Here is a 14,222-nt window from a genome sequence, read left to right as displayed (position 1 = left end):
ACCCCCTGAAACAAATAACAATTCGGAAATGTTGTAAAAGCCTGGAAAAGCATCACAAAAGAAGAAATATTAAAGGTTATTTATTTTAATATACTTCGACTTATCTGTTCTTACACATTTGCTTGCCTTAAAATTGTGTTGACTGACAAAAAAGGTTCTCTGCTTTCTGTTAACACATCTAGATATAAATACCAGGAAATAAAAGCTGATATTTTAAACTCTTGTCTAATGGCCATCCATTTATCGCAAACCCAAGTGTCTTTGGTATACAGCACAAAAAAAAAAATGCCATGCTGTTCCATTAGTTTCAGTGGGCTTTTGTAACTACATAGACAGCCTGTGGACATGTCATATACAAAAAATGTAAGATTCCCATGTAGTTCACTTTAGGAATAAGCCTATACACGCTGGTGTGTGTGTTCAGGTGACATGAAAATCTAATGGTGGTTAAATTAAGAATGACAAAATTGTACTAATTCTGTCAATTGAGCCATTTGCCATTTTCCTATGAAGAAGACACGTCAAATAATGAGATGTTTGTCTTGTCCAGTTCTCATAAGATTGAGATGTTTGTCTCATATTAATGACATATTTGTGTCTTGTTATTACGAGATGTTTCTCTGTATAAAAAGAAACTGTATATAATAGGATTTGGGGAATTCTTGCATGACTGCACAAAGGAAAAACTCTCAAAGGAAGTTGAAAATGTGTAAAGATCCCTTATTATTCTTACTGTCAGGAGTGACAGTATAGTATGTACGTAAAAACTACACCTTTTTTGTTCAGATTTTCACGTCTCACGGTTTTAGCCTTGGAATCTATGGAGACTATGGAGAATCGACTCTTTTGATTCAGAATCTGAGTCGGCTCTAAAAAGGACTCGACTCGCCGCAGCGCCCTCAGCTGCCCGCGTCGGGGATCGTTTGTTTATTGGTGAACTCATTTCACGCGCCCCTTGGTGGTGACGTCACAGTGAACATGGCGCTCGGGTCGGTCAGGAGTTGCTTCGCGTCCTTCTCGTTTCTCGGCAGGAGCTTGACGTCGCCGGAGATTAAAACTGTTTGCTGCTACCACAAAAAAGTGAGTGGATATTTCAGTGCATGTTTATCTCTTCTTGGTTTTCCGTAAGACAGAATGAACTTTTTAGGCCCGAGGATGAGGTGAACTGTTATAGCTTACTTCAGGGAGCTAGCTGTAGTTAGCATTAATAGCACCTTTTGCTAAAAGCACACAAGGTCACAAACTCTACAATTGTAAGTTATAAAACACCGCGTTAAATTTATCTCGTGCTGTAAAAATTTCCGTCAGTTATCCTGAGGCAGAATCCCAAATCCCGTCTTAGTCCCTTTACTATAGTGTATAAAATAATGGCACTCTCCTCACTATCTAGTGCACTACAACACCAGTTTGGATCCATTTGGGATTCGGCCCAACTTTCACTTCCACATGGCGCCCCCTCTTGCACGTTGCGTTTATGTAAGTCATCCTTTATTAACCTGTTCGTTCCTGGTGACATTTTGAAGGTGGTGGATCACTATGAGAACCCAAGAAATGTTGGTTCCTTGGATAAGACGGCCAAGAATGTGGGGACCGGTTTAGTAGGAGCTCCTGCCTGCGGGGATGTCATGAAACTGCAGGTATGCTGGACTTGATCTTCTCACTGTTAGTGTGTGTGTTTGTATGCGCTGTGGACATGATCAGGAGTGTCTTGTATTTACAGATCCAGGTTGACGAGAACGGCAAGATAGTGGATGCCAGATTCAAAACGTTCGGTTGTGGATCAGCCATCGCTTCAAGTTCCCTGGCAACAGAATGGGTTAAAGGCAAATCGGTATGTCGTGTTGTGTGTATGTTTTATCCATAGGGTATTAAACACTGTGCACTAAACTGCACACACGGTGTGTGTGTGTTTCTGCTTCTGTTCACGGCACTAGATTGATGAAGCGCTGAAAATCAAGAACACCGAGATCGCCAAGGAGTTGTGTCTCCCACCGGTGAAGCTTCACTGCTCTAGTAAGCTTAAATCAACAGCTGTGGCACAGCTGTGTTTATCTGGGGTCTTTATTTATTACGTACTCGTTACACAGGCACCTCATTTTAAGCAGGGTGTCTGTTTAAGTCCGCTGACATTGCTGTTTATTTTCCTCCAGTGCTCGCAGAGGACGCCATCAAGGCCGCGCTGGCGGACTACAAGCTAAAACAGAAGGATGAGGAGAAAGTGGCGGAGGCTAGAAATTAAACCGCACTGTTAAATCTTTCTCTCTAGTGCAAACAAATGCTTTGACATCTTTGCATAATTTAAGTCTGGACTGTGCTGCCTAAAAACCAAACATATCCTTATAGTAACATCATCCTAAAGTACTATTGCAGCGTGTGTAGCGCCCCCTGCAGGGGTTTCAGATTAATGTCGTGTTTGCATTGTCATGATTGCTCTGGGGTGTAGAGAGGAAGCATTTACATTTTTTTTGGAGTGATGTGTGAAATGGTGGTGGTTTTCTCTTAATGTCTTTCTGAATCACGCACAAAGATGGAGGCATTTGGTCTGGATTGTTTTTTTTTGTTTCTTTGTTTTTTTTTACAGACTATTGCAAAGATTAATCCATGGAGCAAACCAGCAAGGATTCACCAAAAAAAATACAAGCAAGCTATTTAGTCTTAGTATGCTTGTTTAGAAAAGCATTTCACTCCCACTGATCCTGAATACAACGTATTGTCCTCAGGCACTAAATGATCATAACAAAAGAACATACCCACTTATTACTAACACAATGAATGAGGCCGGAGGCAGTTTTTAAAAATGTATATTTGTTTACATTAAATGTCCTGTAAAAATGGCAGTTATCAATACACGCACAACTAATCAAAATAATCAGATGCTGTATTCTATTGTTGAAGCTTAATAAAATTGTATAACTATAATGTATTTGTCTGTCCGGGGTTGTTTTTCAGCAGAGTAACATGACTGAACCTACATGAACAATGAACTTGCACATTAATAAACCATATTATGTTAACAAAGCATTTATATTAATCCTCACATTTTTGATACAGAACCAAATACATTTAAGCCACAATGAACAGTAGGAACAACGCCTTAATAAAAACAATGATGGTTGTTGGCAGGATTGAGGCCAAAGCAGATTTTAATATTTACACCTAGAGACCAGAGGGCAGTAAATGATCAACAGTTTGGAACTTACTGTTATTTGAATTGTTGCTAATTTTATTGATTAGTGGTGGATTTGATAAATATTAGTGATTGCAGGTGTATTTCATTAACTTGTTAACATTACTCATGGTGTGTAAGACTCTCAATGTTAACAGAAGCAGTAAATTATGTTATTTAAGAGAGCCTTAATGATAACAACCTTCCTTCCCAATGTTAAGAGTTCCTTTGACTGCCCACTGTGGACTGAAGGGGAACGACCCTTTGGTTTCTCCACAGAAGGCTCCTCAGCACCAAGATTACAATTACCAGGAGTAGTACTGTCAACACACACAGCACAGACAGTACTGACACAAGAGCTGGGTCATTTGACTGGGTCAAGGTTCGCTGAGTGGCCTCAACCTGCGCTCCTGTCTCACTGGTGGAGAATATAGGGACTGAAGTGCTCAAGAAACCATTTTGGCTTGTTGGTTTGATTGAAGTTTGGTTGATGTTGGTTGTGTTGTTCCTACAACCGGGATCCTCATCTGGTGTCGGGATGTGGGGTGTTTGGGTTGTCTGAGGGACAAGGTAAGTGGAGTTTAGTAACAAACACTGTTCATAGCTTAACCCCTCCAGAGAGGACTGGTTTGAACCCTGATGAGACCTAGATGCTGTATGGTTAGCAACTGAGGAGAACTTTCCGTTTGAGTTCATAAGAGAGCTTCTACAGGAGGTTCTCACATTTCTGATTATATCAGAAGAAGGATTTGAAGATTCTTTTGAAGAATTCTCCAGTATCACCTTGGAAGTGTTGAATGATGCTAATTTCTCACTAGGCATAAGGATTCGTGGACAGATAGCCACAACAGAGAGGGTCACCAGCAGCCTGTGTGCCAGGTGTAATGGTGCTGCACATTCCAAATCTGTTGCCATGCGTAACCTGTCCATCAGCAGCCACCGATACAGGTACATGATGTCACATTCACAAACCCACAGGTTATTAGCCAGCTCCACAGAACGGAGACGGGTTAGGCTATCAAACGCACGCTCAGGCACTGAGCGTAAGCAGTTGCTGTTGATCTTCAGGACCTGAAGGTTTACCAACGCAGCAAGCGATGGCAAGTCCAATGTTGAAATGCAGTTGGCAGATACGTCTAGGTGCGTTAGTGAACCTGGAAGGTGTGATGGCAGTCTTGACAACTGGTTCCCCTTCAGAGAAAGCATCCTCAGCCGTGTCAGGCTCAGCAGCGCTCCAGGTTGGATGGCCCGAATGCGATTGTCTTCCAGGTCCAACCGTGTCAGATTCCCAAGGTTCCTAAGATCCCCAGCTGTGATTAATGTAATGCGGTTCTCCTGGAGCTGCAGACTTTCCAGACTTGCCGGAAGGCCACGGGGGAAGCGTTCCAGCCGGTTGTGGCCGAGGCTCAGCTCCTGCAGGCTGGAGTACCGCCACAGGACATTGTCTACGTTGCAAAGGTGGTTTCGTGCCACAGACAAAGCTGAGGTGGTAAGGGGGACAGAGCGAGGGAGGACATGGAGGCCCAGTGACTCACACAGAATTAGAACCCCTGGGCGAGGACAGCAGCACCCTGGAGGGCATGAGAACAGGAGTGGGAGGGAGGTGATAAGACAGCAGAACAAGAGCAAAAGTACAAGGGGGAGGTGAAGGCACATGGCTCACTGATAGGAAAGAGGAAAAAACAGTATGATGAAAAAAAATTAATCACATCTGTACCCAGTAACCAAATTATTTGTTGAATCCAAATAAAAAGAAAACATATTACTTGCCAAAATAAATCTAAAGCAGTAGAAACAGGATAGATGTGACAGGGAGTTTGGAAATATCCACAGGAAAATCAATTATGGTTATGATTAGCCTAGTTCTGATTCAGCTCAGCTACTAATCATCAATACACATCTTGTCAATTTCCTATCAAATGCAAATGCTCAAAATGGCCAATACAGGTGTCACAGTTTTAATCACTCACCATCCTCATGCACTCCTGGTTCCTGTTTCTTAAACAGGACGAGGTACACAGTCCGCTAATGGAGCTATTCATCTCTCAGTCATCACTCTCCCTCTTCAGCAAGTTTCCCTTTCCAGAAACTGCACTGCTCTGTGTTCAGACAATTCCAGGCAACGGCCTATCAAACTTTAATGGCAGTCTTAAGGTGTTGCCTTACCTGTTTTGTGTCTTCTTCACCATCTGAGATCTGTGTCATCCTCCCGATTTTACTAAAACTGTGAAAGCCCAAACTTTAAATGTACAGAATTTCACATTCAAAATTGCACCTTTATCCAAAACAAATGGTTACATGCTTGGAGGATCACCAATAATCCAGGGTTTTGAGTCAGTCATTAGGGCAGTCTTTTAAGAAAGGCCATATTTTAGCTATATGGGAACTTTGACAAATGTTTTCAAAAACTGATCAAGCCCTTTGCTACACGTTTGAGGAAGGGGCGGGTGCAGACGGGTGGCAGATTACCAAAATAATTCAGCACCAAAGGCACAAAAGAAGGGCAACTTGAGCTGGAGGCTGAGGCCGTTTTAGAAGCTCCGGTTGCAGCAACTCTTTCGTTGATTTACTTTAGAAGTCGCCAACACGTGGCCTCGTGCCATTGCAATGGGGACTTTGCTTTCATTTATAAACCTCATTTGCATTTGCGCCTGATACCAATCTACAGGTAGCGTAGTCGTGTCATATGTAAACGGAGTAAATAATTCAGTGATTACTAATTTATTGCTCTTATACTGTATATGAGGGTGACATTATGTGGACGAGGTGATAGAAAGCAAATTTAAAAGGCATGATCATGCTTGGACAGAAGTTAAAAAGAAAGACATCAAATGACAGCAAGCAGGATGTATATCATTTAAGAGATGTTTTAATTGCTCAAACTACCATCAGTCAAGACAAGAGAAACTGAGAGTGTATTCTTTTCGGTTCAAGACCAAATCTAAGAGACCTGACAAAGCCCTATTTTCAGAATAACACGGAACAGCGGCTCTCCTAATGGCCTTCTGAAATATTGATTGAATTTTGTATAGGAGACTGTGTGTGACAATAGGGCCCTTTCTGTGGCATTGCTTGGGCCAGAACAGTTTGAACAGTGCTGAGCAACTTATCAGTGCCAAGACTTTCCTAACCTCAAATCTACAGCTGGTTGACGTCAAAGGCTCATGCTTTCCACTCCTTTTTTTCCTTTTCCTGAACTGCATAGACAACTGTTTTTTGTTTTGTTTTTTTAAGATAAAATCTCACATCCGTCAAAACGGTTGAACAATGCACAGTGTTCATAATGTTAAAATCTTAAGGTTACGTCGATGGCAGAGAACACACACACATAGAGGCAGATAGACAGCTGCTTTCATTATTTCTAATTTTTAATTTAAGTATTTCAAATGTGCAAAGATCTGCCGGTTTCATGCCGTGATTTCTCCAGATACCAAACATGGCACACAGAAATGTTGCAACCCTTCATTTGGAAAAAAAAAAAAAAAAAAACTCTAAATATACAGTTCTGTTTTCTGTCTTTCTGTGTAATTTGCACTTAGTTTGGACAATCTGTGCTTGGTGTACTGTATCTATTTTTGTTTCTCATTCAAAACACCTTTTTTTCCATTCAATACACCCACAAAAGTATGTCTACTGGATAACATGTCATGGATGTTTCAGCGAAGTGGGCTGAAAAATCTCAGTCTAAAATCTAAAATTTCAATAGGATTTTTTGACATTTTTTATGACAGAAGCCTTTCTTCTTCATATGAGTCTGTGAATTTTGCTTACTTATTGATAATTAAAAAAATAGGGGCTTAGCCCTGATAAATCATGCCAACTGGCCCTGTTAAATTCTATACAATATATAGCATTTTATTTAATCAGATATTAAAGTAGTAATTTGTGCATTTTGTTATACAATAAAGACAAAAATGCATCACAGAATGACAAAATGATTTAATGGAACATGTATTACAAAGTATACTGAAAAAAAAAAACAGATATTAACTTAAGAAGTTGTGAAAAGCCACTTAATAAAGTCAATACAAGTCTGAATACACAAAATAATATTCAATGGAAAGGCACTGATAAAAGAAAGAAGACAACGAATCTGTTTACACCTGCTGAGATGTTATGTGTGTGTTGGATATTAGGGTCAGGTCCAGGTAGGGTTTAACTACATAAATATGAAAGTGTAAACAGATCCAATGCCAAAAAAACTGTATCAGAAAGCACATGGTTCCTGACTGTTGAAGTCAGCTGTAATGTTTATTTTCTTATTAATGATTTCATGTAAACAGTAATGTGTAGTTAAAAGATTTCAAGTCACATAAAGCAAAGCACACATTTAGAACTTTGCTTAACATTGCTTAAACAAGTTATATACCGCAGCAATGTCGAATACTTAAACCTGATTGGTCAAAAATATTGCAGTAACAGTAACTCCGACAGTAACGCCAGCTGCAAATCACAGGTTTATTTTAATGCGTGCTTTCAAACAAAAATTTTTTCTAAAACATTATCATTGATTTGGTGAGGTTTTTCTGTATGCATATGTTTAATTCAAATTTTTGGAAGGAGTCTCCACTTCTATAACTATAACTATAAAGATAGGTGGATTTTCACTTCGTGGTTTCTCAAAATAAAGTGAAAAGCTACATTTATTTGTGGTTATTTTAATACAGAGAAAAGCAAAGAGGCTGCTGAGGGAATGATGGGTTATAGATGCTATAATGTATGTGATATAAGAAACTGACTTGTTTCATAAATGTTGCAAAACATTAAATATGTGGTTCATTAATATCAAAAATTCTTTAATAATAAGACTTTAGGATTATATGAAAACAATAAAAATTGAGGTGATATCAGGAATTTGGCCACATCACATTTCTCCATTATTGATTGTTTTGCTAAATCAGCACACCCCTTAGTGTTTTATTCCTCATTTAATACTCCACCATGGTTTTGGTAATGACCTCAGACAGTCATTGATGAATTCCAAAAGAATAAACTTGACCCTGAATATTAAAAACAAGCATTATATGTAATAATATAACATTTTCTCTATACGGTGATTTCAATATATTTGCTTTTATATTATCTAACAATGAGGGTGTTTACTGAAATGGGATAAACACTTTGAATTCCAAACAAAGACAGAGAGTGATCATTACCACTAGCGTGATGAAGAGCACATCGAGAACATTTCCAATAATCGAAAGGATTGCTCAAATCGAGGAATAGCATTGTGTAAGTTGGTGTATAAAAGATGAATCTTATCTCCTTTAAATTCAGCTTGACATATTGCTTGGTACAAAATTGAATAACTGACATCTCAGAAGCAGAAGGTCTAGTATCTCTATCTCCATCCAATGAATTTACAAGAGATGTACTTATTCCAAATCCACAAGTCCTTTGAAGAGAGGTGTTCCTCAACATCCCGTCTGTTTTTTCAATGCGAGGCTTGGTTTGCTTTCCTCAGGTGGCAAGTGCACACAGGTGCCTGGCCATTACCTTCCGTGGATGTGCTTGGCTTGGGCTCCTCCTTCTTCTTCTTTTCTTCTTCCTTTTGCACCTCTACTTCCTCCACATCTTCCGCTTTCTGTACCTCCTTCGGTTTTGGTCTAAGATCTTTGCCTTTTTCACCCACTAGAGCTTTAGATGGAGCACGCAGGTAGCTCGTGGTGGCATTGTTGGGCACCAGCAGGCTTTGCTCTGCCCCCTTGTTTGATACAGCCACATACTTCCTCTGTGCATGTTTCTTGGGTGGGTAGTAGGCCTCGAGTTTGCGTTTGTGGCTCATGGCTGAGGCACAACATGCAATGAAGATGATGACAATGAGCAGTGACATCACCACGATGATGAGGAGCATATTGTCACGCAGGAAGTCCACCACCTCATGAAACAGGAAGTGCTTGATGAGGATGAAGGTGGTGGTGATGCTTAGTATAGGCGTGGGTGAGGGTGGAGGTAAGTGGGTGGCACGGGACGTTGGGAAAATCAGTTCCTGTTCGTCTCCACTGCCGTCCATGGACATGTTAAAAGGAAAGGCCATGGTAGAACAGCTCCAGCTCCAAAAGGCAAAGAGGAGCACAAAGACTAGACGTGGACACACGGATGACATGGCAGTGCTACGTCTGAAAGACAAAGAGGAAAAACATACATGAATCTAGGATATATCCCCTATCCCCTAGTTAATTAATAAAATTATTGTAATTAACAAAACATTGGATTCCTTGGTAGTGCAGCCATGACCTGGGTTAGACTCACAGGTTCCCAAAAATCAACCCAGCCACTGGAAGGGTTAAGTCTCAACAGCTGTCGGTGGCTGTACACAAATATTTGTTCTTAAACATGATCAAGGCCAACAACCAGATTCCACCCACACTCACTGTGGTTCCAGTATCACAGTGCCAAATCCTCCTTTCTTCTTATACTCTACATAAACAGTGGACACAGAACAAAAATTAACAGATAAACATCTTTTGTTAGAAGATATCTGCTATTCTCCGTAAAAGGGAAGTGCAAGCAAATGTTCCGAGGCTTTTTAGCTTCCCCTTTGTCTTTTTAGACCAATGTTTAGCCTTTTTGAATAGATGGCACAACAATGGAAGTGAGCCATCACTACTCAAATCTATCACATCAGACATAAGTTCATGTACTTAAGTTAGCTTAAACCTAGACCAAAATGTTTCCTAAACTTCCTCGTAATCCCAGTTTGATTTTTCACCTAACTTCTTTTACTTAACTTTCATTTAGCTAGGTAACAAATACTGAACATTATAGGCCAGAGATAAAATGCCTAGGGGTCAATTTCATAAAATTCTTTGCTTATAAAAGTCCAGATAAACAACGATCCTGACTGAATGGCAACAAGAGTTACCTTTAATGCTTGATTAGTTCATGGCTGATAATACAGCTCCAGGACCAAAGTGCTGGCGTGAGTTAGCGCGAGTGAGCAAACTAGCGAGCTGTTTTAGCTTTATAAACAAAAGAGCATTTCAAGATGAATTCTTAATTATTAACTTAACTTGCTGGATTTAAGTAAGTTTAACAAAGTTGAATAAACTCAAATGTTTATAAGGTAGCTGTACTCAAAGCACTGCATTTATAAATTAGAAAACTGACTGATTTGAGTAAACATAATTTGTCTGGTTTTAATGTGTTCTTCAAAAATCACCTTGCATCTCTTACAGCCTGTGTGTAGGCCATATAATTATTGGTACTTGCCCTGTGAGCTAGATAATAATCTTAACCACTGTGCAGAAAACTTTGAGTCACAGAAAGCAAAAAAAAAAAAAATTGCCCAAAATCTGTTTATCTGGTTCTAAGGGTAACATGCCAGCAGCATATGTGATCGACGTGAAATAATTATTTGCTTGGTTGTTAAGCTTGTATAATTATTCAACCTATCATACATTCCTAGATTGAACATTTTGATTTTGATTCACAGAATATGTCTAACATTTAAGGGAACTTTTATTTTATTTATTTGCAGCTTAAGGTATAAATAAACAAATTGACATTTCATTGTTGCATAAGTAGAACCACCTTTAGTTCCATTTACAGCTTCTGGGATGTGTCTCACTCAGCCCATCTTGAACATCTGGGTGAGGAAATATTTGCCTATTCTTATTGCCAAAATTACTAAATATCTGTCAGATTGGATAGAGATTGTGAATGACTAACAACTTGCAAGACCTAACACAGATTCTCAATCAAACTGAGGTCTGGGCTTTGACTGGGTCATTGTAACATGTTCTGGTTCTTAATTTGGAACCTGTTCTGGTTCTTAATTTGGAACACTGGTATGTTTGGGCTTGTTGTCCTGTTAGAAGGTTAACCACTGCCCAGTCTGACCAGTTTACTGGTCAGAGCTCTTGAACAGCATTCCCACAACTTGATGCTACCACCACAATGTTTCACTGAGGATATGGTAACCACAGATTGATGAACAGAGTTGAGTTTCTATAAAGCATAGACCAAAAAGACTAGATAACCTTTTCCCAGATGTACTCAGTCCCCAACAGCCCAAACTAAAAAAAAAAAGGGAGCTCATATTGGCTTTTTCTCATTAATGGCTTTCATCTCACCATTCTGGGCTACAGTTGCCCTATGAAGAGCTTCACACATCTGGGCTGTGGACCTCTCTAGTACCTTTAAAAATACCCACGAACCTTTAGTTGCCCCTCTGACTAATGCTGTCCGCAGTAAAACGTTTGTTGGGTCACCTGCTCAAGGGAGAGACATGACTATACCATATTCTATTGATTTTTAATAATCAATTATGTTCTGTAGAATGTTCAAATATTATTTCCAAATCCGGGCTGATGCCATATTAGCACTTTTTTCCACTTAGCTCCTTAGCTTCATTATGCTGTTTGCCTCTCGGACCTTCCAAGAATAAATGGATTAACACTGAGATCATGTGACACTGTAATTGCACACAGATGGACTCTATTCAACTAATCTAGTGGTTTCGCTGCAACGATGGTGAACACTTATGCATTCACTTGATGTGTTTTTATGATATACATTTTTCTTTGCTTCAATAACACATTTAATCTAGATTTATAATATAAAATCTCAAATAAGTCCATTACATTTCCAAGTTGCAAAATGACAAAATGTGGTAACCTAAAAAAAGAAGTGAATATGTATACTGTCAGTCAATTATTTGGATATGAAATTTCATGTTAATGTTAAAATAAAATCTACAACAAACATACGCTAAAACATTCACAGCATATATTTTTCTCATCGCTCTGTGTTCAATCTATTTTTGTTTCTGCAGACCATTACTTATTTGGGGTGGAGATTGAGGCCTGGTTTGTAATTTTTCCCCCTTGACTGCTACCACCTGCTCACCAAAGAGACAGACAGTGAAATAGATTTCACTGTAGATGGTGTTGAGTAGTACACAGTTTTCTGGCTTTAAAAAAACCCAGTCATTTAATATACTTTTTTTATAAAATGACTTGTTTTCCTGAAACTGGAAGCAAAATGTTTTTAAAGGTGTAGGAGGTTAAAAATATATAAAGTATGGGGAATGTTTGGGTTGAGTGATTTCTTTCTTTCTTTTTTTTTCTGTTGTTTTCATTTCCTTTTCAGACAGAGAGCAGGACAGAATACAGTGTGGGAGACTTTCGGCCTGTATTTTCTGGCTATTTTAGTTCAGCTGCAATAAACCAAACCAGAAGAACTATTTCTGCTCTCCAAACCAAGCTCTTGTCCAACCACAGTGCACTGCAAAAAGCTAGGTGCAGCTGCTGATTGTTTTTAATGCAGAAATCCCAGTCCTTGAGCTCGGTACATGCTTAACATTGTGCACACTGATTGAATGAATGCATGCATTAGTGAAATTATTTGAACAATAACAAGAAGCTTACTTAGAATAATTAGAATAGAGGTGCAGTTTCAGTTTTGCAACTGTCTAACTACTTAGGTCAAACCATATTTCACTTCCATCCACATATTTAGTGTGGTGTAGACACCAATAACACATGAATAAAACAAATACCGAAGAGGTTCTTCTCTACCGAGAGCAACGTTTACTGGAACCAAATATCTGTAAATGTACATGCTGATTTTTGAACACTGTTGAGATTTCATGTCCATTAATTACCCATAAAGACTATGTAAGATGTAATCCAGATCCTAATGAGAGGTTTGCTGTGAGCTCCTGGACCTAATGTGTGGGTGTCTCCTGCATGCTGAATGCAGCACAGTCCAAAACTGGAGGAAAGAACCGAGTTAAATTACATGCTGAAATTTCCAGCTCTGTCATTCCAGTCCAATCTGAGTGTGGGGCATGTGGCGTAGTTTAGAACAAAGATTAAGGCCTACTGTTCTTCAAAGTACAAAATTGAGTGCATTGGGTATAGAAATGGGGGGGGGGTCTAGCATGGAATATGAAATAAAAAAACAACTTTCAGTCGCATTTTGTGTGAACCCAAGAGAATGCACATTCAACAGATTATTGTAATACAAGTAAATTCCTGCTCCATAGGACAGTACAATATCATTCTACAACTAAATAAACCCCAGAAAGGGTTCATTCTACAAGGAATTGAGAACGATCATCCTACCAAATTAACCAAAAGTGAGTTAATCGGCATCATTCTACAGATGAGATTAATTCAGAATTGATATTCTACAAGTAAGTTAACTTACTCAACTATTAAATTAACCATGCTATGATTCTCCAAATGAGTTAACTCAGGTTTCTCATTCTACCCAAAAGAGAAGAAGGTAATCCAGGACAAATGTGTCGTTCAGCAAGACTTATAACTGGATGAGATGAATTATAGTATAAATTGACTGAGGAAAAGCATCCTTTAAATATATAGTTTGCCTTGTGAGTTAACGAAGGTGGATAAGGCTTTTACAGACACGTTAACCCGTGATGACGATTCTTTTATAAACAAAGTCAAATTTAGTTTTAAGGAAGTTAAGCTGTAAGAGGCTTTTGTTCTACAAATTCTCTGAAGCTCTGAAGACCCAGGTATTGTTTAAACAAGTCATTTAACCCAAGATAACAGCTACAAAGCAAAACAGAGATCATTTAAATATAAGAACTGGAAGAATTTTGAGTAAAAATCCAACATTAGCAAATTCCGTGTGCGATTTTTATTCTCATCAACAGTAGAAGTCCAACAATTATTATCTGGCATGTTTGTTTTTTTAACACTATAGAGAAAAGGTTAAAGAAATCCAAATTAACTTGAAGAAGCAACACTTACTGATGTGCAGATGTTCTCTCTGTGGTTCTCTCCCAACGCTCACTCCAGTACACAAGACAATTAAGAGAAATGAAGAAAGGAAGAAAAAGTGAGGAAGACCAGCTGCCTCTGTGCTGCACTGAGATTGGCACAGCAGATTGTGCCTATGTGTAGGTTTCCCCCCAAAAAAGGAAGAAAGGATTTTTTTTTTTCATTTGTGTGGTGAACATCCCTCCTCTCCTCCACTTTTCTCCTCCTCTCCCTGGAAAGATGGTACGGGGGTGGTTTGGTTTTGGTTCCTTATGGCCTTATGGACAAAGTCCACTAATGATAGTGCACAGATTCATAGATGA

At 39.1% G+C, this 14,222-nt stretch overlaps 2 protein-coding genes across 2 annotated transcripts; one reads left to right on the top strand and one right to left on the bottom strand.

Moving 5' to 3' along the window:
• Positions 1 to 927: 927 nt before the first annotated feature.
• Positions 928 to 2,919, top strand: iscua (iron-sulfur cluster assembly enzyme a). Its single transcript, XM_058374782.1, has 5 exons — positions 928 to 1,080; positions 1,524 to 1,637; positions 1,721 to 1,831; positions 1,935 to 2,013; positions 2,151 to 2,919. Exons 1-5 carry the CDS (start codon positions 979 to 981, stop codon positions 2,237 to 2,239), a joined length of 495 nt encoding a protein of 164 aa, XP_058230765.1. The 5' UTR covers positions 928 to 978; the 3' UTR covers positions 2,240 to 2,919.
• Positions 2,920 to 7,109: 4,190 nt separating this feature from the next.
• On the bottom strand, positions 7,110 to 14,045 carry tmem119a (transmembrane protein 119a). Its single transcript, XM_058374536.1, has 2 exons — positions 13,891 to 14,045; positions 7,110 to 9,285 (listed from the first exon to the last, which is right to left on the bottom strand). Exon 2 carries the CDS (start codon positions 9,270 to 9,272, stop codon positions 8,601 to 8,603), a length of 672 nt encoding a protein of 223 aa, XP_058230519.1. The 5' UTR covers positions 9,273 to 9,285; positions 13,891 to 14,045; the 3' UTR covers positions 7,110 to 8,600.
• Positions 14,046 to 14,222: the final 177 nt, after the last annotated feature.

This window comes from Hemibagrus wyckioides, linkage group LG22 (assembly GCF_019097595.1).
Source record: "Hemibagrus wyckioides isolate EC202008001 linkage group LG22, SWU_Hwy_1.0, whole genome shotgun sequence".
NCBI classification, from domain to species: Eukaryota; Metazoa; Chordata; class Actinopteri; order Siluriformes; family Bagridae; genus Hemibagrus; species Hemibagrus wyckioides.
This window is presented reverse-complemented; position numbering and strand designations above follow the sequence as displayed.